Source organism: Scyliorhinus canicula, chromosome 2 (genome assembly GCF_902713615.1).
Source record: "Scyliorhinus canicula chromosome 2, sScyCan1.1, whole genome shotgun sequence".
In the NCBI taxonomy this organism is placed as follows: domain Eukaryota; kingdom Metazoa; phylum Chordata; class Chondrichthyes; order Carcharhiniformes; family Scyliorhinidae; genus Scyliorhinus; species Scyliorhinus canicula.
The window spans coordinates 28,198,025-28,220,439 of NC_052147.1; the positions used below are offsets into that span (position 1 = coordinate 28,198,025).

The 22,415-nt window shown below is 41.9% G+C and overlaps 1 protein-coding gene across 5 annotated transcripts in view; it reads right to left on the reverse strand.

Annotated features, from left to right (window-relative positions):
- ppp4r4 (protein phosphatase 4, regulatory subunit 4) overlaps positions 1–19,932 on the reverse strand; it is a 208,441-nt gene extending 188,509 nt beyond the window's left edge. For 2 of the 5 annotated variants that reach the window (XM_038774809.1, XM_038774789.1), the window contains exons 1-2: positions 19,178–19,932; positions 16,905–16,978 (exon numbers count right to left, since the gene is read on the reverse strand). In XM_038774809.1, the coding sequence (XP_038630737.1) occupies positions 16,905–16,978; positions 19,178–19,267 (164 nt within the window). In that variant the 5' untranslated portion in view covers positions 19,268–19,932. The remainder of the gene's footprint in view (positions 1–16,904; positions 16,979–19,177) is intronic. The other 3 variants (XM_038774816.1, XM_038774795.1, XM_038774802.1) reach the window with 2 other exon arrangements.
- Positions 19,933–22,415: the final 2,483 nt, after the last annotated feature.

Sequence of the window (22,415 nt, forward strand, 5' to 3'; positions counted from 1 at the left end):
ACATGAAGGCAACATTTGATTGAATGAGTTATCAGGGAGCCCTGGCAAAATGGAATTCGGGAAACAGGGGGGAAAACTCTCCACTGGTTGAAGTCATACCTAGCACAAATGAAGATGGTTGTGGCTGTTGGAAGCCAATCATTTAAACTCCAGGACATCATTGCAGAGTCCCTCAGGACAGTGTGCTCGGCCTAGACATCTTTGTTTGTTTCATCAATTACCTCCCATCCACCATAAGGCCAGAAAGTGGGAATGTTTGCTGATGGAATACTCTCTGGTTTGTCCAGATGGGCATAAGTCCAAAACACTCAGAAGCTCAACACCATCCAAAGCAAAGTAGCCTGCGTGATCAGTATCCCATCCACCACCTCAAACATTCACTCGCTCCACCACAAGCATGCACTGACAACAGCGCATACAATTAACTGCAACAACTTGCCGCAGCTCCTTCAGCAGCATCTTCCAAACCTGCACCCTCTACCACTTAGAACAAGGACAGCAGACACATGGGAACACCAATACCTCCAGGTTCCCCTCTAAGTCACCACCCTGACTTGGAATTATGGCACCAGCCCTTCACTGTCTTGGCCAAATTCTGGAACTCCCTCCCTTCCAGCTCAGTTGGTATACCTACACCAAATGGATTGCAGCGGTTCAAGAAGGTGGCTCACCAGCACCTTCTCAAGGACAATTACAGATAGGAAATAAACACTGGCTTCGCCAGTAATGTTCACATCCTGAGGACAAATAAAAAAGTTTCTTTGCATAAACCCTCATGAATCCTATTAACATTTTAAATACCTTGATCCAATCATCCTTAAATCTGCTTGCATTTTTAAAAATATAATCACCAGATAAGTCTGATGAATCTGCATCATGCATCCTCAAAAACTAATCTGATCTTCCTGAGATGGGATGCCCAAAACTGTACTGAAGACCATAAGACATAGGAGCAGAATTAGGCCACTCGGCCCATCGAGTCTGCTCCACCATTCAATCATGGATGATACTTTTCTCATCTTCATTCTCCTGCCTTCTCGTAACCCCAGATCTCCACATGGGGCCTGACCTTAGCTCAATAGAATTGTTTTTAATGAGCCGGTGTACAGAATTTGGAGGATGGGAAACTATCCAGGAAACACTACCAGAAGGATGTGGAGACTTTAGAGAGGGTGCAGAAGAGATTTACCAGGATGTTGCCTGGTATGAATATAGAGGGCATTAGCCATGAGGCTAGGTTGAATAAACTTGGTTTGTTCTCACTGAAACGACAGAGGTTGAGGGGCGACCTGATAGAGGTCTACAAAATTATGAGGGGCATAAACAGAGTGGATAGTCAGAGACTTTTTCCCAGGGTAGAGGGGTCAATTACTAGGTTTAAGGTGCGAGGGGCAAGGTTTAGAGGAGATGTACGAGGCAAGTTTGTTTTTTTTTTACACAGAGGATAGTGGGTGCCTGGAACTCGCTGCCAGAGGGGGTGGTGGAAGCAGGGACGATAGTGACGTTTAAGGGGCATCTTGACAAATACATGAATAGGAGGGGAATAGAGGGATACGGACCCCGGAAGTGTAGAAGATTTTAGTTTAGACAGGCAGCATGGTCAGCGCAGGCTTGGAGAGCTGAAGGGCTTGTTCCTGTGCTGTACTTTTCTTTGTTTGTTCTTTGAAAGCATTAGAATACAGTGTGAAAGAGACCAAAAGTGGAGATGAGAGTTTCAGTAACAGATGGGCTGAGGCAGACGGATAGGCGGGCACTGTTAGAGAGTTGGAAATAAGCAGATGGAGTTTGTAACAAGGACCCAAGACAATAGCTTTCCATCCTCCCAATGTTTAATTGAAGGAAATTTTACCGCACAGCAGACCACGTGAAGGCAGTTCCACTCAGCTGGCTAACAGAGAAGTGTTGGACACTGCATGGTGAGCTGTGTCAAAGATGCAGGCAGAGGTCATGAAAATAGGAAGCATAGTGCACCATTGCTACAGTCATGTGGAATGTCATTTATGACTTTATCTGGGATCACATCAATACTGTGGAAGGGCAGAAACCAGTTTGTAAAGTTCAAGTACAGAGTTATGGGAAAGATGAGCGTGCTTTGGGAGGCAGTAACTGGTCAAGAACCAGGTTCGAAAGAGTTGTTATATTGGACTCAAAAACATTAACTCCATTTCTTTCTCCACAGAAGCTGCCAGATCTGCTGAGTTTTTTCCACACTTACTGCTTTTATTTTGGTTCAAGAATGATGGTGGGGAAAGGACGTTTGGAGTTGGAGTGGCCGTTTGCAAGCACAGAGGAGGTCAAGGATTGGGTTTTTTGGGAAGTAAAGGCATGGTGACTTGAAAAGAATGTGAGGAAAGAACAGGGATCTCTACCAAGGAGAGGGAATCACATGTCAGAGAGCATAGGGCCCAGAAAGAGAAGTTGGACGATGAGTAGTTTAATGGTAATACGGGTGAGAAAGATGGGTGATTTTGTTTTTGTTAAGCAAAGATATTAAGGACAGTAAGAAGTCTTACAACACCAGGTTAAAGTCCAACAGGTTTGTTTCAAACACGAGCTTTCGGAGCACGGCTCCTTCTTCAGGTGAATGGAAAGGCTTGTTCCAGAAATGTTTATATAGACACAGTCAGAGATGCCCCGGAATGCGAGCACCTGCAGGCAATCAAATCATCAAAGATGCAGAGAGAGAGGTAACTCCAGGTTAAAGAGGTGTGAATTGTCCCAAGCCAGTTCAGTCGGTAGGCCTCTGCAAGTCCAGGCTTGTTGTTGTGCTCACCCCAGTCCAACGCCGGCATCTCCACATCAAAGATATTAAGGGTTATGGGCCAACAGTAGGTTTATGGAGTTAGTTCACAGATCAGACATGGCGGGACAGGCTCGAGTGGCTGATTGACCTACTCTTGTTCCTGTGATGAAATAAGAGGAAGGTGCAAGTTCAAAAGCATGGGAGGACCTTGGGAAGTCACGCCTTGGTGGGCAGAAGGGAGATTTGCAGCAGAATATAAAACACAATATTACAATTTAAAAACAGGACAATTCTTTCTCCACAGACCACCAATTAAAGCAGAATTGATATCTGTAGCTGTCATAAAACTAAATATTTTAATTATTAATTGAGCCAAGAATTATTAATGCAAGACATGAACCAAATAGGTTATAAATTATACTCAACAACTGGTTTTCAAACTTAGCTGAAAAAGATTGGAATACATTTTTGAATTTGTGATAAAATACTAATTGTAACATAACAAATAAGAAATAGGAGTGGGCCATTCAGCCCAGTGAGCCTATTCCACCATTCAACAATCAGGGCGGCATGGTAGCACATTGGTTAGCACAGTTGCTTCACAGCTCCAGGTCCCCGGTTCGGGTCACTGTCTGTGCACAGTTTTAGCATGATTTTCCTACTGTTGTATCCACACCTCTTGCGACACAGACCATAATTCCATTTGCCTTCTGAATTACTTGCTGTAACTGTATGCCAATTTTATGATTCATACATGAGGAAAAGGTTATAAGAGATAGGGTTTATAATTATCTTGAAAAGAACAAGTTGATTAGCGATAGTCAACACGGTTTTGTGAAGGGTAGGTCATGCCTCACAAACCTTATTGAGTTTTTTGAGATGGTGACCAAACAGGTGGATCAGGGTAAAGCGGTTGATGTGATGTATATGGATTTCAGTAAGGCGTTTGATAAGGTTCCCCACGGTAGGCTATTGCAGAAAATAAGGAAGTATGGGATTGAAGGTGATTTAGCGGTTTGGATCAGTAATTGGCTAGCTGAAAGAAGACAGAGGGTGGTGGTTGATGGCAAATGTTCATCCTGGAGTTCAGTTACTAGTGGTGTACCGCAAGGATCTGTTTTGGGGCCACTGCTGTTTGTCATTTTTATAAATGACCTGGAAGAGGGTGTAGAAGGATGGGTTAGTAAATTTGCAGATGACACGAAGGTCGGTGGAGTTGTGGATAGTGCTGAAGGATGTTATAGGATACAGAGGGACATAGATAAGCTGCAGAGCTGGGCTGAGAGGTGATAGATGGAGTTTTAATGCTGAAAAGTGTGAGGTGGTTCACTTTGGAAAGAGTAACAGGAATGCAGAGTACTGGGCTAATGGCAAGATTCTTGGTAGTGTAGATGAACAGAGAGATCTCGGCATCCAGGTACATAAATCCCTGAAAGTTGCCACCCAGGTTAATAGGGCTGTTAAGAAGGCATATGGTGTGCTAGCCTTTATCAGCAGGGGGATTGAGTTTCGGAGCCACAAGGTCATGCTGCAGCTGTACATAACTCTGGTGCGGCCGCACCTGGAGTACTGCGTGTAGTTCTGGTCACCACATTATAGGAAGGATGTGGAAGCTTTGGAAAGGGTTCAGAGGAGATTTACTAGGATGTTGCCTGGTGTGGAGGCAAGGTCTTACGAGGAAAGGCTCAGGGACTTGAGGTTGTTTTCGTTAGAGAGGAGAAGGCTGAGAGGTGACTTAATAGAGACATATAAGATAGTCAGAGGGTTAGATAGGGTGGACAGTGAGAGTCTTTTTCCTTGGATGGTGATGACCAACACGAGGGGACATAGCTTTAAATTGAAGGGTGATAGATTTAGGACAGATGTCAGAGGCAGTTTCTTTACTCAGAGTAGTAGGGGTGTGGAACGCCCTGCCTGCAACAGTAGTAGACTCGCCAACTTTAAGGGCATTTAAGTGGTCACTGGATAGACATATGGATGAAAATGGAATAGTGTAGGTCAGATAGGCTTCAGATGGTTTCACAGGTCGGCGCAACATCGAGGGCCGAAGGGCCCGTACTGCGCTGTAGTGTTCTATGTTCTATACCCATACTCCTCTTACCACAGCATTCTGTAATCTCTTTAAATAATATTCTGCTTTTCAATTCTTTCTAGCAAAGTAGAAAACCTCTCACGTTGGCACATTATACTCCCTCTACCAAATTTTTGTTCATGCCCTTAACCTATCTATATCTCTTCGCAGACTCCATACCATTCTCATGTCTTGCTTTGTCACATGTCTTTTGATTATCAGCAAATTCCACCACAGTACAATCAAAGAAACGAAAACAACTCAAAAGAGAATAAAGACCCTGGTCTGGATACATTGCATCCACATATTTTCTGTGGCCTTTCTTTTTTTTTATAAATTTAGATTACCCAATTATTTTTTCTATTAAGGGGCAATTTAGCATGGCCAATCCACCTACTCTGCACATTTTTGGGTTGTGGGGGCGAAACCCACGCAGACACGGGGAGAATGTGCAAACTCCACACGGACAGTGACCCAGAGCCGGGATCGAACCTGGGACCTCAGCGCCGTGAGGCGGTTGTGCTAACCACTAGGCCACCGTGCTGCCCTTCTGTGGCCTTTCTAACGTGCTGCACAATTTTTAGTGATTGGTGATTCGCAAGAACCCTTTCTTCCTCTACCCCATCCAAACTTTCACTGTACCTAGTTGTTTTACAGAAATGAATGACCTCGCATATATGTATGTTGAACCTCATTTGACAGTTACTTTCCCATCCTGCAAGTTTATCAATTACCCCTGTAATTTGTTGCAGACCTCCCGTGGTATTGAGTAAATCATTTATTTAATTCACAAAGTTAGCAATTGTATTTTTTATTTCAAACTCCAAATTGTTAATGTAAATTGTGAATAGCAGTGGTCCCAGCACTGATCCTTATGGCAACCCATTAGTGATAATTTAACAATCTAAAAAGGGCCCATTTAGCCCAATAGGTTTTCTAGTATTTGACCAATCCTCTATCCATGCCAACATATCACTCTCAGCACGAAGAGCTATATCTTGTGTAATAACCATTTATGCTGCACCTTGCTGAATGTCTTTTGGAAATTCATCGACGCTATGTCTAATGGTTCCCCTTTATCCACCCTGCTTATTACACCCTTAAAGAACTTTAGTAAATTTAGCAAACATAATTTTCTAATTATAAAAGCATATTGACTCTGCATGATTTTCTGATGATTGTCTAAATATGCTGCTACTACCTCCTTAATAATAGATTCAAGCATGTTTCCGATAACGGGTGTGAGGCTAACTGCCTAAGTTTCCTGCTTTCTGTTTCCCTCCTTTCCTGAATTGGGGCATTAATGATGGACAGGCTTTGGGAAGTCAGGAGTTGAGCTAATCATCTCAGAGCTCCCAGCCTCTATCAAGTTATTGTTTTGCAAGTGTCACCTGTTCTTGTAGCCACAGTATTTATATGGCTGGTCTGTTCAGTTTTTGTCATGGTAACTGCCAGGATGTTGATTGTGGGGGATTCAGCAATTGTAATACCCTTGAATGTCAGGGGGAGATGATTAAATACTCTTTAGTAGGAGATGGTCACTGCCTGGCACTTTTATGACATGTGTTATTTGCTACTTAACAGCCCAAATCTAAATGTTGTCCACGAGTCTTGCTGCACATTGGCACAGACTGCTTCAGTATCTGAGTTGTGAATGATACTAAACATACCGCAATCAGTGAACGTCCACACGTCTGACTTTACAATGGAAAAAGGCCATTGGCGAAGCAGATGCGCCCAAGAGACTACCTTGAGGAACTCCTGCAGTGATGTCCTGGAACGAAGATGATTAGCCTCCCAACCACCATCTTCCTTTGAGCCAGGTATGACTCCAACCAGTGCAGAGATTTCCCCTTGATCCCCACTGACTTTGCCAAGGGTCCTTGATGCCATACTAGGTCAAACGCTGCCTTGATGTCAAGGGCAGTCACTCTCACCTTTCCTCTTGAGTTCAGCTCTTTGATCAATGTTTGGTCCAAGACCGAAATTAGATCAGGAGCGGAGTAGCCCTGGTGGAATCAACAAGCATCAGCGAGCAGGTTATTGTTGTGCAAGTGTCACTTGATTGCAGTGGTGACAACATCTTCTATCACGTTGCTCATGATCAAGAGGACTGATTGGGTGGTTATTAAAATTTGCCCTGGTTTTTGTGGACAGGACATTAGAATTTTTAACATTTTCAGTTCAATACCAGTGCTGTAGTTGTAGTGGAACAGCTTGGTTGGGACACCAATTTTCTTGTGGCTCGGGTAGTAATCCGGAGATTCTTACCTCTGTAGTTCTGCATTTTGGTTTAGCTCCCAGCTACTCCCCTAGCAGAGGCTCTTTCTTAGACCTACCTGTCATCGGTACATCAGTGGACCATGGCAACTGGATCCTTCCCCTCTGATTCCATGATGTTCTCCAGCCCTAAAGAAATGTCCTTCAACTTGGTAGTGTGCAGTGACTCATTTTTGGCTGCAGAAAGTAAAATTATTCCTCTAATTATACTGTCCCCTATGACAATATCTTTCACTTTTACTTCTTCAATGTGACTGGTCCGCCTACCACTGTGCAGCATTCAGTTTGGTCTTTCTCCCTATAGTCCCTGCTCTCGCCCACAAAGGCTACAAGAACCTTATATTTGTTAAACAAGTAGATGGGTTAAGGCTTCTCTAGTGCTACTGTTAGATTTCTTACCTGTTTCACTCAGTCATACCACCCTATCCCTGCTCATACACCAAATCAGAAGTACTTCGCCCAAGAGGTGTGACTGAATCCTGGATCAAGTGTGCAGAGGACTGATTTAGCACAGTGGGCTAAACAGTTAGCTTGTAATGCAGAACAAGGCCAGCAGTGCAGGTTCAATTACTAGACCGGCCTCCCCGAACAGGCGCCGGAATGTGGTGACTAGGGGCTTTCCACAGTAACGTCATTGAAGCCTACTTGTGACAATAAGCGATTATTATTATTAGGGGCTGGTTTAGCTCAGTGGGCTAGTCAGCTGGTTTGTGATGCAGAACAAGGCCAGCAGCACGGGTTCAATTCCCATACCAGCTTACCCGAACAGGCACCGGAATGTGGCGACTAGGGTCTTTCACAGTAACTTCATACTTGTGACAATAAAAGATTATTATTAATTAACGTTGGGGAGGGGGGGGGGGGGATGCCCCCGCAAATCACGTTCGTATGTTTTGGTCCTGTGCAAAGCTGGAGGGGTATTGGAAGGAAATGCTCAGGGTAATTTCGAAGATGGTAAATGTGAGACTTGAGCCGGTCCTCTAGAGGCCATATTCGGGGTATCAGATTGGCCGAGGTTGGAAGTGGATGCGGAGGCAGATGTTTTAGCCTTCGCCTCATTGATCGCCCAAAGACGAATCCTATTGGGGTAGTGGTCAGTTTCTCCACCCTGGGCCCTGGCATGGCAGGGGAGGATCTGTTAGAGTTTTTAAACACTCGGGAAGGTGAAGTTTGAGTTGAGGGGAAGGTTGGAGGGGTTCTACAGTTCATGGGCTTTGTTTATTATGCACTTTCAAGAATTGGATGACATCGAACATGAGCGGGGGGTGGTTTAGACTCTGAATGTTGTTGGTGACTATGTATAGGTGGAATGGTGAATCTTTTCCTTGATGTTTGTATTTAAAATGTTGAGGGTTGTTTGGGGGTTGGTCGGAGGGAGGAATTGTATTAGTTACCATTGATTGTTTGTTGGTGTGTGGAAATTTGGATGAAAAATGAAAGGAGAATAAAAATATATATATATTTTTTTAAAGTATGCAGGTAACCTCTTTCTCTGAAACTCAGGGCTCCAGCTCATCAGCTCTCAGCCCACATTCCCCAAGCTGCAAGTGCCAATTGCAGATGTGGTTGTTGTCCATCGCACAGGTGTCCACCAGCTCCCACATGCTACAGCTCTAACACACATCACTCTGCTATCTCTATTTTGTTTTATTTAACTAATGAGGTTTTTGAATTTGAAATATCATTCAAGAATCATTTATAGTGATGTTAAGCAATTAAAATTAAGCTAGAGTTTTAATATCTATATCTCTCATTCTAGTTTAAACTACTGCCCTAATTCAGAGGAAAGCAAACGTAAAACTCTCCAAACCAAGCACCTAGGTAATGCCTCTATCCCTCAACCCGGAGGTTTATCTCGTTTCCTCTCCCAGACTGCTCCTTTCTCTTAAAAGCACCAGACCAGCATCTCTTCGCACACTACATCAATTCCTGATTGAAGTGTACTGTAGAAGCAGTACTCCAAAATCGACTCTGTGCAACAACCAAAACATACTACCATAAACAGAGGAAGGTGCAAGTAATCAGAAGAAAGCAGAATGGGATTAGTTTTGGAATTCTTCAAAGGCTCAGTATCAACATGGACTGAATGACGTACTTTAGTGTTGTAAACAACTATTGTGCTATAGAGTGAGTATATATGCACGGATGCATTGGGACGTGCCAAGAAGAATATTAAATTACTATAATCATAACCTGTGCAATCAAGTATAAACTCAGGCCAACTGAATTGTTATTTTCCTAATTTTCATACCTATCACCAATCAAACTATCGATTCTCTGCCTAGGTTCATAATGAACATATACAACTGTTAGGTTATGCTGATTTTCCCAATATCCCCACCATCCTTTTCCTGAATAAGTGTCTCACCTCCTTCTGAAACTTCAAACGAGCCAAAAAAGAACTATACAAGTGGATGAACCATCATTCACAATATAGACTTGAAGCAACATGCATGTTGTCCATTAGTTTTCCGATGCAAAGATAAATGTTCTAATGACTTTATTTCGAATACAATCAAAGGAAATTTCTATTGGGATGCTATTACTTTGAGGCACTGATCACCTTTTGCAAGATTTAACACCAAAGTCACAGGGAAAAAATAATGTTCAAAATTACAAAAGCCAAAACTAAATTAAGAAACCATTATTATATCAAAAATCTACTCTGCATACAAATCATTGGGATCTAGACTGTATTCACTGTCTGTTGTTGTAACCTATAATTACTGCACAATTGGCATAGCATTAATATTTAGTTAACTAGTTACCAGCTTTGTCAGATCTGTCATGTTAGTGAAATAATGATTCAGAGAAGCTAATGAAAATGAGGAGTCAAACATAAAGAGATCACTTGATTATAATTCTGTCAATCAATCTCTGTAACTGCTCAAACAATGATGAGAATTGTCAAAGAACCATGCCTTTAGAGCACCTGCCCCAATTCAAAAACATGCAAAAGCTTTGGCCAGAATTAATTATAGGGTTTGGAACATTAAACGGTCAGTAGTCAAGGAGCCATCACTGCATTTGATTCTGCACATTATTTTTCCACTTGGTGAGAGTGCAACACCATGATGTAGTCACCACAGAACCTATCAATAAGAATAGGGTTCCCTGGATGTAACCTTTCAACAATTTGTAAAATGTCTGCTTTTTCCCATTTTGATTTTCTCTCCTTTTTGAAAGATTGCCAAGATTTCGGAAAAGCTTGAACAGCACTCCCCCAGTCATAAAAGTGACCACGCGTGTTTGACAGGTTACTTAACCAAAGGATCAATTAATGCCAAGCTTTATTCTGTCCTTGCCAGACACTCGCCCAAAGTGATTTTGTTTTGAGCAAACATCACTGGACACCTGTCAGAATCAGAAAACCAAGCAAGTTTTTCCCCTTCCCCAGTGATGGAGAACTAAACTGTCGGGGCCGAACCTTATTTTATAGCACAGGGACCGAAGCTAGGAACTCCCTTACCCATGTGGTTCACCAATACATTACATGCTGGATCAAGGAGCCTAACACTTTTCTTATTGATATGTGCTGCAAAATGTAACTGAAAAAAAAACCCAGATGTGGCCTGAGGATCTGCCAATTTGATATAAAAACTCCTAAAAAGGGTAGCATTGCGGTGTAGTGATTAGCATTGCTGCCTCACGGTGCTGAGGACTCTGGTTCAATCCCTCCATGTGAAGTTTGCACATTCGCCCCATGTATGCATGGATAATACCACACCTCAGGCAAGGGGAAAGATTAATAAGGCAGGCCTTCATGAATAACTTAGCCAGTACAGGAACTGAACTGTTGGCCTCGTTCTGCATCACAAACCAGCTGTCCAGCCAACTGAGCTAAACCAGCTCCATCTTTTCAAGTGCGATTAGACATAAGCAATAAGTGCTGATCTCGTCAGCAATGATTACATCTCATGGACGAATATTTTTTTGTAAAACTCAAAACTCACTCTTAAACACATCAAGCAAGAAAGCTTGATCCAAATCGCTTTTGTGACCAGAAGTTATCCATTAAAAATTAATCACACGCCCACCAGTGTAAATAAATAATTTTTTAACAAACTTCACTCAAGCAACTTATTACATAATCTTAAACAAGCAGCAGCAAGGTCTGAGAACAGACCAGGCATTATATTTTGCCATTTTGTACTACATCAAGACTTACTAGATTAAAAGATTTTTTTCATAATTTGTTCATCCAAGCTTATTTATGCACAGGCAGTACTTACCGATAACTGCAATTATTGTCATATCAGTGGCAAAATAGTATATAAATACGAGAACAATATAGCAAGAAACCAAATAAGAAACAGGCTACTCTAGATCTAGTACTGTGCACTGAGGGACTTCATATTAAAATTGAGAGCCTGATTTCATATTAAAATTGAGAGCAAAATCGTTAAGTCCAAATCTAGTGTATTATTTAATCACAATATGAGGGGTAGGTTTGGCGGAAGTAGTTTGAGAAGTTGACTAAACAAAATGATGATAGTAAAGCGATAACAAAGAGTTAAAAGAATAATTCATTATTCTCAACAAATTCCCTTGAGGAAGAAAAATGGGAGAAATGGCATCAGTGGCTAATCAGAGAAGTTAAGGATAGTATCAGACCAAAGGAACAGGCTTACCATGTTGCAAAAAGTGTAGTTAGCCAAAGGATTTCAAAAATCAGAGGAGAAAACAATACAAGAATAAGCTAACAGGAAATGTAAAAACAGGTTGTAAAGGTTTGGACAAACATGAATAAGGGAGAATTTAGCGGAGTAAGCACGGATCCCTTAGAAGCAGAGACGGGAGAAATAGTAATGGCAGATGAAGAAATGGAAGAGCCAAACAAATATTTTGTTTCTGTCTTCACCGTAGAAGACACAAAGAACATTTCAGAAGTTGTGGTGAACCAAGGGTCTAACCAGAATTAGAAACTTATAAAGTAATTAATATCAGTAAAGAACAAGTACTGGATAAATTAATGGGACAAAAAGCTGACAAATCCCCTGGGCCTGATGGCCTACATACTACAGTTCTAAAAGAAAGATTATGAATGCATTGATTTTAATTTTTCAGAATTCCCTAGATTCTAGAACATTCCCCATGAATTGGAAGGTAGCATGGAGAGGGGCAACATAGGCCAGTTACTCTAACATCAGTAAAAGGGAAAACACACAATCTAAAGAAATGGTAACAGATTAGGCAGCGCCAGCACAGCTTCATGAAAGGGAAATCCAGGTCAACAAATGTATTAACTTTTTCTTTTGAGGTGGTAGGGATGAAAGAAAAAAGGAAAGGAAAACTTGCATTTATACATCACTTTTCATGACCTCAGAATGCCTCAAAATACTTGACAGTCAATTAATTACTTTTGTAGTGTAGTCAATTGTAATGTAGGAAATGTAGCAACTAATTTGCATTCATCAAGCTCATACAAATAGCAATGCAATAACAACCAGATAATCCATGTTACTGATGTTGATTGGGGGGTGGGGGGGGGGTAAATATTGGCAAAGACATCAATACATCCTCCTGCTTTCCTTCAAAACAATGTCATGGGATCTTTGACATCCACCCGAGACAGCAGACAGGACATCTGTCTATGTCTCACCCGAAAGATGGCAGCACTCTCTCAAGAGTGTGCTGCACCAAAGTATCAGTCTAGATTTTTATGTCCAAATCTCTGGAACGGAACTTGAACCCATAACCTTCTGACTCGAGAGGCAGGAATGGGACTAATTGAGCCACAGTTGAGGATGCAACACACAGGGTAGACAAGGGGAATTCTTTGCATGTAGTATATTTGGGTTTTCAGTAGGCTTCAATTAGAGTGCCACACACAAGGTTGTTAAACAGGTTTTAGGTTCACTGTATTGAGATTATTAGTTTGGATTGAAGATTAACAGAGAGAAATGTCAGAATAAAATGGTTCATTTTCATGGATGCAATTAGTGGAGTGCTGTAGGTGCTGCTTGGCCCTCAGATGAGAGCAAGCATAATGCATCTAAATCTGCTGACACTACAAAGCTGGGAGGGGTGTGAACAGATGTAAAGAGGCTGCAAACCGATTACAATGATCTTGTGGTTGGGCAGGAAGATGGCAGATGGAGTATCATGTGGGTAAACATGAATTTATCCACTTTTAAAGTTAAAGCAGAATATTGTTTTTAATCTTGTAGACAAATCACAGAACGTTTACATACAAGTACACCTAATGATTAGGAAGCCAAATGGCATGTTGATCTTTATTGCAAGGGGGTTGGAGTAAGTGTAAGTAAATGTTACTGCAATTATATAGCACTTTTATGAGACCACACCTGGAATACGGTGTCCAGTTTTGGTCTCCTTAACCAAGGAAAGATATACTTCTCTTGGGAATGGTGCAAAGTTGGTTCAACAGATTGTTTCCGGGGTGCCAGGACTGTACCATGAGCAGAATGATCTTATATTTTGTGAAGTTTAGAATATTGAGATATAATCTCATTGAAACATTTCTCACAAACTTCTTAGATGGTTGTTACTGAGAGTCTACATCTTGTTGGTATAGTCTGAAGATAAGGGGCTAGCAAATTAGGGCTTAAGAGGAGAAATTTCTTCACTCAAAAGGGATATGAATCTTTGGAATTCTCTACTCCAGAGGACTGTGGATGCCTTTTCAATTAATATATTCAAGTATGAGATCAATAGATTTTTGGACATTAAGGAAATAAAAGGATATGGGGAGAGAGTTGGAAAAGGGACTTGATGCAAACGTTAAGCCATGATCGTTTTGATGGCAGAACAGGCTGAAGAAGCTATATGGTCTACTCCTGCTCTTATTGTATTCCAATTTTTCTCAGCTTGCAGGTTAGTAAACACCTTAAAATATCAGTTGAGGTCCGCTTTCTGACTTTAGTAACACAGCACTTAATGCAACTTGAAACAACTTTACAACTGATAAATGTAGAAGAACGGAAGCTAAGCTTTTTGAAAAAAAATTCTCCAGAACAAATTACAATACATGAGGGAAGGAGGAAAATAAACATCACACAAGAGCAAAATATTAATTGAAATTATAAATAGCCTGGAGAGCACCCACCTTGACTGATAAGAAAATTTGCAAAGGTGTGAGTAGAAGTAGTTTATACTCAACAGAGTCAGAGAAAACGATAAAAATATCTTAGGTGCCTATGCAAGACATTTTGAACCTTAACTGAAATTCCATAGAGAGATTTTTAAGTCACACTAAACATATGACTTTCTAGTATGCTTGGAGAAAAGTCGCCTTTCATGTTATAAATAGTTGCGGGTCCCCAGAGAAACAGATTGCTCACGTCCTTTCTAGGTTGTTGAAATAGCATTAACAAATAATGAATGTCACAAGTACAAAGAACAGCAAATTTATCAAATATGCAAATAAGCCCAAGATGGGCTTGCTTCTTAGCACAACATTGTAAGCATACAAAAAAAGCATGCCAGATTTTATGACTGCTATGTAATTTATAGCTTGGAGGAGCAAGAACCAAACAAAGGCAAAGTGTAAGAAAGCAAAGAACAAAGTATTTTTTTTAAATTTTATCCTGCCAATAATGTTTATCTAATGAGAAAGTAAGTCAAGGAGACAGATTGGTAAAGACTTTAATCTTACTAGCAATGATAGATGCTCAACAAGTAAATAAGGTATTTGAATTTGAAGGACATGCAACAAAACAAATCAAAACTATATAAATAGTTAAAGAAAATCTAGAAGGGGCAGCACAGTGGTTAGCATTGCTGCCTCACGGTGCCACGGTCCCAGGTTCGATCCCGGCTCTGGGTCACTGTCTGTGTGGAGTTTGCACATTCTCCCCGTGTTTGCATGGGTTTCGCCCCCCCAACCCAAAGATGTGTAGGCTAGATGGATTGGCCATGCTAAATTGCCCCTTAACTGGAAAAAAATGAATTGGGTACTCTAAATTTATTTATTTTTTTAAAGAAAATCTAGAATTATTACAGATGTGAAAGTTCAGATGAAACTTTCATAGTTAATATATTAATTACAATTGATAAAATAGCATATGGCACTGGGTTCAGATGTGCAACTTTCATTATGCATTGCAGGAGAACATCTGAATATACAGGATTCATGCACTTTCTATTGAGGGGGAATAAAAGAGACACAGATGAGAAGCATTGCCATGAAGCTTCCAAAAGTCATGATTACAATATCAGAAACCCTGTGATAAAGACAAGAGTCAGAGTACCAAAAAGGAACTAAATATATATTTTAATATCTATGCTGTCAGGATGGAAAAGCTGAGCAGTCATGGCCAGGCAGGCTACTGAAGTCAAAAACTCACGACTATTCTTAGAATTCCCCCTATACCAAAAAGGGCTGATATTCTAAATGGTGAACAGGGATTCTCACTCCCTGACTCCGATGCAGGCTTTGGTGGGTGCTATTCAGGTCAAACTATATTTTCACGTTATCCCCCGGTATAACCCATACCTTCACCGAAGAACTTTACCTACTTACCTCTTAGTAGCATTGATATCCTGGGTCCTGCATTGCTAAGTAAGTAAAGTAGGCTAATAACCACTGTTTCAGGTTAAAACTTTTAAGTTATTTTATTATTGTATATTTTTTTCTTTTAAAAAGATGCAATCACTGTCTTTACAGAAAAGTAAAAAGATCTTGCTTCTGGATCCTTCTGGTTGGTTGGAGGGACCTTCAGGCCCAACTTGACAATCAATCTTCTTTTTAAAATCTGGTCTTCTTTAGATGTATTCGTTGGTGAGCTCGGTTGCTATGTCTTATCTTTCCCATGTACCGAGCTGTGAGAGCTGGCTCTGCTGGCTGTCCCCTTTCTTTGGGTTTATATTCTCTTTCTAACAGTTATTAAGTTTTTATGACTTTATTGTAAGGTAATTATTATTTGACTTTGATTGTAAAAAGTATCTTTGATCTAAACATTCTAATACAACTAAGTATTCATTTTGACATGACCTCACCTCTCAGGTCTCTGATTACATTGTTTCCTTTGTGATGTTCAAAGTTCCTTTGTGATATTCAAAAATGCTTTGGTTTCAATAGAGGTGTGAATTTTGGTTTGGTTCCTGTCATTTCTATAGTTTTATGTTCCAATTGTGTCCCCAGCTCATAATTTTAACTTTGATTTTGGCTTTAAATTATGTTTCTCGTAGAATGATGGTCTCCAGTTTCCTTTAATTTACCTGATATCGGCAGAGCTTCACACCTAGAATTGTCACCAAATTCAACTGAACCTCATCCTTTCCTTTCCAGCTACTTGCTAAGATAGTTAATTTCAATGAAGGTGTGAAACATTGCTTTTAGCTGTATGCTAAAATCCACTTGGTTATAACTTGAAAGGTTTACATTTATCACTTAGCTCAACTGAAACTCTCATCCATGCTTTTCCAGATGCTTACTAAGATAGTTACTTTCAATGAAGGTGCGAGCCATTGTTTTTAGCTTCATACAAAAATCCTGGTTTGTTTGTTTGGGAGAAGGAATCTGCATTTTATAATCCTGCTCTTTGCAGCTGCTATTAACCCTTCGTGGGATCTTGCCCTGTATTCTCTCATGTTTCTCTCAGATCAGATATTGCTAGACTTCCATGTTTCAAATGACACATCTTTCCATATTTTCAATAACACTACTCAAAAATAAAATGTACAAAAACAAAACCATCACGCAAATACCTTTCAAAACTAAGTGACTTCAATACTGTTGGCAAATAGTTCAAGAATATTCATTTTCAAAACATGTTGCAAACACAATTTCAGACATTACTGCACCTTTCTTCCAGAATGCTAGCAAATTGTGAATTCATAACCTACCTGAGAAGGTAGACAGCTCTTTCAATATCATTGAGTTCTTCATCAACTGTCAATCTTTCTATCTCTTCTGGCGTCTACAAATGTAAATAAATAATAAAAATGGAGCACATAATAAAATGGCTAGATGGTTGTCATTGAATTACAAGATAATTTCAATCAAGGGAGAGTAAATCAAGGGGGTGTCAGATGATATCACAAACTGAAATTGAAAAGCTCGAGCATTTTATGATTGTCGAAATACAAGACTAGATCACTGTTTTCAACTTTATTGACAACTACCTAATATATATTTTTATATTATACATTTAGGGGACAATAATGATACATTAATATAGAAGAATACAATTAATCTGAACTGGTCAGGGGTGAGCACAGAGTAGCAATTTGTTTACACAAGAGATTCCTCACTCTAAAGTAGCGAGACGTCATTACGTTTTACAGGAGAGAAAATCATCATTTAAATACAGAATCACTATTAAAAAAAAACACACAACAGACTAGAAGTCGAGGGAAAAGCATAGGGGAACACCAGTTGATATCAATGAACTCAGCTTTTCTAGTGGCCTGATGGATCAAATGGCAACTTCACCTTCCTGAATCAATCCCAACTGTGATTTTAAACTTGACGTTCCATTTCTCTGCAGCCTGGTCATACTTCCAGAGCTAAATAAGCAGGTTCTGATCCCAAGTGAGCATTTATTTGGTTCAGTTGGTAACATTCTCGTCTGAGACAGATGGTTCCAGTTTCACGTTCCACTCCAGGGTTTGGGCACACATACAAAAAAAATCATGGCTGACACTCCAATGCAATACTGAGGGATTGCAGCGTCAGAGGTGCTGTCTTTTGGATCAGACATTAAACGGAGCCCCCTGCTGACTGTTTGGGTGGATGTAAAAGATCCTACAGTACTATACCAAAGGGGAGCAGGGGGAGTAATCCCTGGTGTCCTGGCCAATATTTATTCCTCAATGAAGATCACAAGAACGTATTATTTGCTGTTTGTGGGAGATTGTGGTGCGCAAATTGGCTACCGGATTTTCTTCATACAACAGTAACTTCAGAAGTACTTGATAGGTCTTGAAAATCACTATATAAATGCAAGTCTTTCTCTCTTTATCATTACTAAAAACATTTTACAAATGACAGTTCCAAAATGTTGGCGAATGCATTTGACAGGCTAGAAAAAATAAACTACTCAACTGACAAGAGTGTGCCAAAAACAAATAGCTATATAAAATACTCTTTGTGCCACTAAGTGCTAAATTTTAGCTTTAACTTCTGTTCCAGATTACTAATCTATGCAGGTTAACAACAATCAGGTTACATACAAAGAACAGAAAATGCTGGAGATGTTAAGCAGGTCTGGCAGCTTCTGTGGAGAAACAGTTAACATTTCAGGTTCAAAAACAGAAAATACTGGACAATCTCAGCAGGTCTGACAGTATCTGTGGAGAGGGAAGAGTGCTAATGTTTTGTGTCTGGATGACTCTTTGTCAAAGCAGTTTTCAGGTTGATGGTCTTCGGTCAAAACAAATGCAGCCTGACCTGCTGAGCATGTCCAACCATTTTCTGTTTTTTTTATTTCTCAATTTCCCCATCTGAAGTATTTGACTATGTATTCAGGTTAGATGCATTCTGTTGCACATAGCAGTGAGAACATCTAGTTTATATCACATCAGAAATGTCTTCATTAAATTAGTACATCAGAATGTATTAAACAGTGAATCATTCACACTTCAGGATGAAAATAGAACCATATTAATATTTGGTCAGAAACATAACCTGATCTGCCCGGTATCAATTCATGTTTGCTTCAATTCACACATAAATAGCGTGAATAAAATATCAAATTATGGATGCAGTTCTTAATAAATAAGCCCAATGCAGGTGGCTGTGACACTCGTGTTAATGGTTAGCAGGTAAAAACGTTCCCGTTAAAATGAGTCACAATTTGAGATTTGGTACAGCAAATTTGCTGTTTCATATGGTGCTAACTTACGTAATTCCGCTCCTCTCGCCTGCGGCTGGCTGTAATTAGTATTATCATCAGTGGGCCTATATAATAAACCGGACGCTGCCTGGGTGCCCTGAGCAGGCGACCGATTCTGGCTTGAAGTACATTTTGAGTGCAGTGAGTCAGGAGTAAGTGGGTGCACTGTAACCGCGGAGAATTGTGCATAACCTTGATAAGTCCTACGGGGGGGGGGGACATCAATAAAGGTATTTGTACAATGTTGATCAGGAACCCCACCACCCACCCCCTCATACACACCTTCAGGTATCTGCGTACTGGTCTTTCAATGAAACTAAGTTCCTGCAAATCTTCTATTTGCCCGAACAAATTCTCTTGATTGAAATCCATCACCCTTGCTTTTGTTTTTTTTTAAGGATGATAAGAGAAGAGATAACGGAGAGAGGGAGGGGGGGTGAATAGAGCTGGTGGGAGTCGGGGAAGAGGAGAGGGGGGAAGTCAGCGACTCTCCGACAATCCCAGCACCATGTCCAGGTGGCCGCCGCCGCCGCCGCCGCCGCGTCTCTTCTGTGGCAAGGGGAGGCGGTTGGAAGATGCGCCGCCGATTTTCGCCTCTTTGCCCCCCGCCCCCCCGGCCGGTGATGGGGTGCTGGCGGGCGTCGGAGGCGCACCCGGGGCTTCGCCTCTTCCGATCTCCTCCTCTCCTCCCCTCCTGCCGCCCACTCACAGGTTTTCCTCACTCCTCCTCCCGTTAATCCACCTGCCGGCCTGCCCCTCCTGCTATGGGGGTTTTGTTTGTGGGGAGGGGGGAGGGGGGGGGGGGGTTATTGCCTCCGATTCGGAAGGGCGGGTGGCGGATGATGATGACGACTCCCTCCCGAGCAGGACGAACGGCGATTCCCCCGTCTTTGTGTTGTCGTTCTTCCCCGCACTGACTGAACTCGAAGCCGCCGTGTGAGTGCGAGCGGCTACCGGGCGTGAAGCGAGGAGTGGGAGAGGGGAGGAGGAGGGGGCGGGGCCACCGCGCGGGGACCTCCGTCTCCCGGCAGCCGCCGTCTCCAAGGAAACCACGCGCTACGGCGAGCGCCGGATAGCAAAACGTTCCGGGCGGACCGCGTTCGAACGTTTGTCAATCAGCTCCTCTCTCAGCAGCAACCAGCTTCCCCCACCCACACACACAGTCAGCATCTTTCCAGGGAGCTCCCTCTTAATATTTTTTCTCCCCCCCCCACCCAAAAAAAACTTCCTCTCGCTTAATCCTCTCCGATTTGATTTTGATTTGTTTCTGTTTTTTTTAAAACCCTCCCTTTGAAAGGACAATTTAATGCGTCAGTGCGGTGTGTGGGATTTGATCTTACAGAGGAGGCGAGGAGAGGAGTGCAGTTCAGCGATGACGATTGACTCTGGACGGTGATCTCACAGCATTAGTAATCAACGCAGCCTCCTGGAAGCAGGGATCCCACACTAAATCATTATTTTTTTAATTTAGAGTACCCAATTTTTCTTTTCCAATTAAGGGGCAATTTAGCGTGGCCAATCCACCTACCCTGCACATCTTTGGGTTGTGGGGGTGAGACTCACGCAGACATGGGGAGAATGTGCAAACTCCACATGGACAATGGTCCAGGGCCGGGATCGAACCTGGGTCTTCGGCGCCATGAGGCAGCAATGCTAACCACTATGCTGCTGTGCCGCCTATAAACCTATAATGCTGGAGGAAATTCAGTGCTGGCAGACAAAATTGGCTATTCTCTGAGATTTGCGTTAGTCCAAAAAAAACTCCTCTCTTCCCCCACCCCCATCATTTTGATGAGATAACATATTCCAGTCCTTGTGAGTGTCACTCCGTGACTCTCGATGGTAATACTGAATCAGAAGGTTGTAGTTTCAAGACTTTGACCATAAAATCTCGACTCAGGCTCCAGTTCAGGACTGAGGGAGTGCTGCACTGCAGGAGGTGCCCTCTTTCAAATTGAACCAAAGGAACCAATGTCCTCCAAAGATGGATTGTAATAGGGAAATGGAGCTGGGATGTTTCCCCTGGCATCCTGAACAATGATGATCCCTCAACCATTATCACCAAACCAGATTGTCTGATCACTGTCACTGGGTTGTTTATTACATAGAACATACAGTGCAGAGGGAAGCCATTCGGCCCATCGAGTCTGCAGCAGCCCATTTAAGCCCTCACTTCCACCCTTCCCCGGAATCCAATAACCCCTCCTCACCTTTTTGGTCACTAACGGCAATTTATCATGGCCAATCCACCTAACCTGAACATTTTTGGATTGTGGGAGGAAACCGAAGCACCCAGAGGAAACCCACACAGACACGGAGAGAACATGCAGACTCCGCACAGGCAGTGACCCAGCGGGGAATTGAACTTGGTACCCTGGGACTGTGAAACCACAGTGCTATCCACTTGTGCTATCGTGCTGCCCAGGACATTGTATGCAAATTCCCTCCGTTACAAAATTGTCTACATTTCAAAGTACTTAATTGGTTGTAAGGTGCTTTGGAGTGGCTTGAGGTCAAGGCTTCTTTCATTCCTCGCCTGGGATTTTCACACAGAATGTTGACATGCTGATTAATTATGAAAAGGATAAATCACAGTTCAGTTCCTCCTGTTGTCATTGTAAAATAAAAATAAAATGCTGCAGAAGCTAGAAATCTGAAATAAAAATAGAAAATCCCAGACGTATTCAGCAGGCCAGCAGCCTGTGAGGAGAAAAAACAATAAGAAGTCTTACAACACCAGGTTAAAGTCCAACAGGTTAAGCAGCATGTGGGGCAGTGGTTAGCACTGGGACTACCGCGCTGAGGACCCGGGTTCAAATCCCAGCCCTGGGTCACTGTCCATGTGGAGTTTGCACATTCTCCCCATATCTGCTTGGGTTTCACCCCCACAAAGAACAAAGCAAAGTACAGCACAGGAACAGGCTCTTCAGCCCTCCAAGCCTGCGCGGCCATGCTGCCCGTTGAAAATAAAATCTTCTACACTTCCGGGATCCGTACCCCTCTATTCCCATCCTATTCATGTATTTGTCAAGATGCCCCTTAAACGTCACAATCGTCTCTGCTTCCACCATCTCCTCCGGCAGCGAGTTTCAGGTACCCACTTCCCTCTATGTAAAAAACTTGCCTCGTACATCTCCTCTAAACCTTGCCCCTCTAAACCCAAAGATGTGCAGCTTAGGTGGATTGGCCATGCTAAATTGCCCCCTTAATTGGAAAAAAATTGGGTACTCTAAATTTATAAGAAAAAAGTCCAACAGGTTTGTTTGGAATCACTAGCTTTCAGAGCGCAGTTCCTTCATCAGGTGAGTGAAAAAAAAGAAAGTTGACAATGCCCAACTAATCCTGGAACCGTACAAAATTGCTTGGCTGAATGCTGCCAATGTAGTAATCTGGTCTGACCAGAAATGACAGATGGGGGCAAAACCAGACAACATGCACAGTGTTGTGATGTTGCTTTAAGAGAGAACATGCTTATGAATAAGTAGCCAGGATGTAAACCATTGATACCAGCGACATTGTT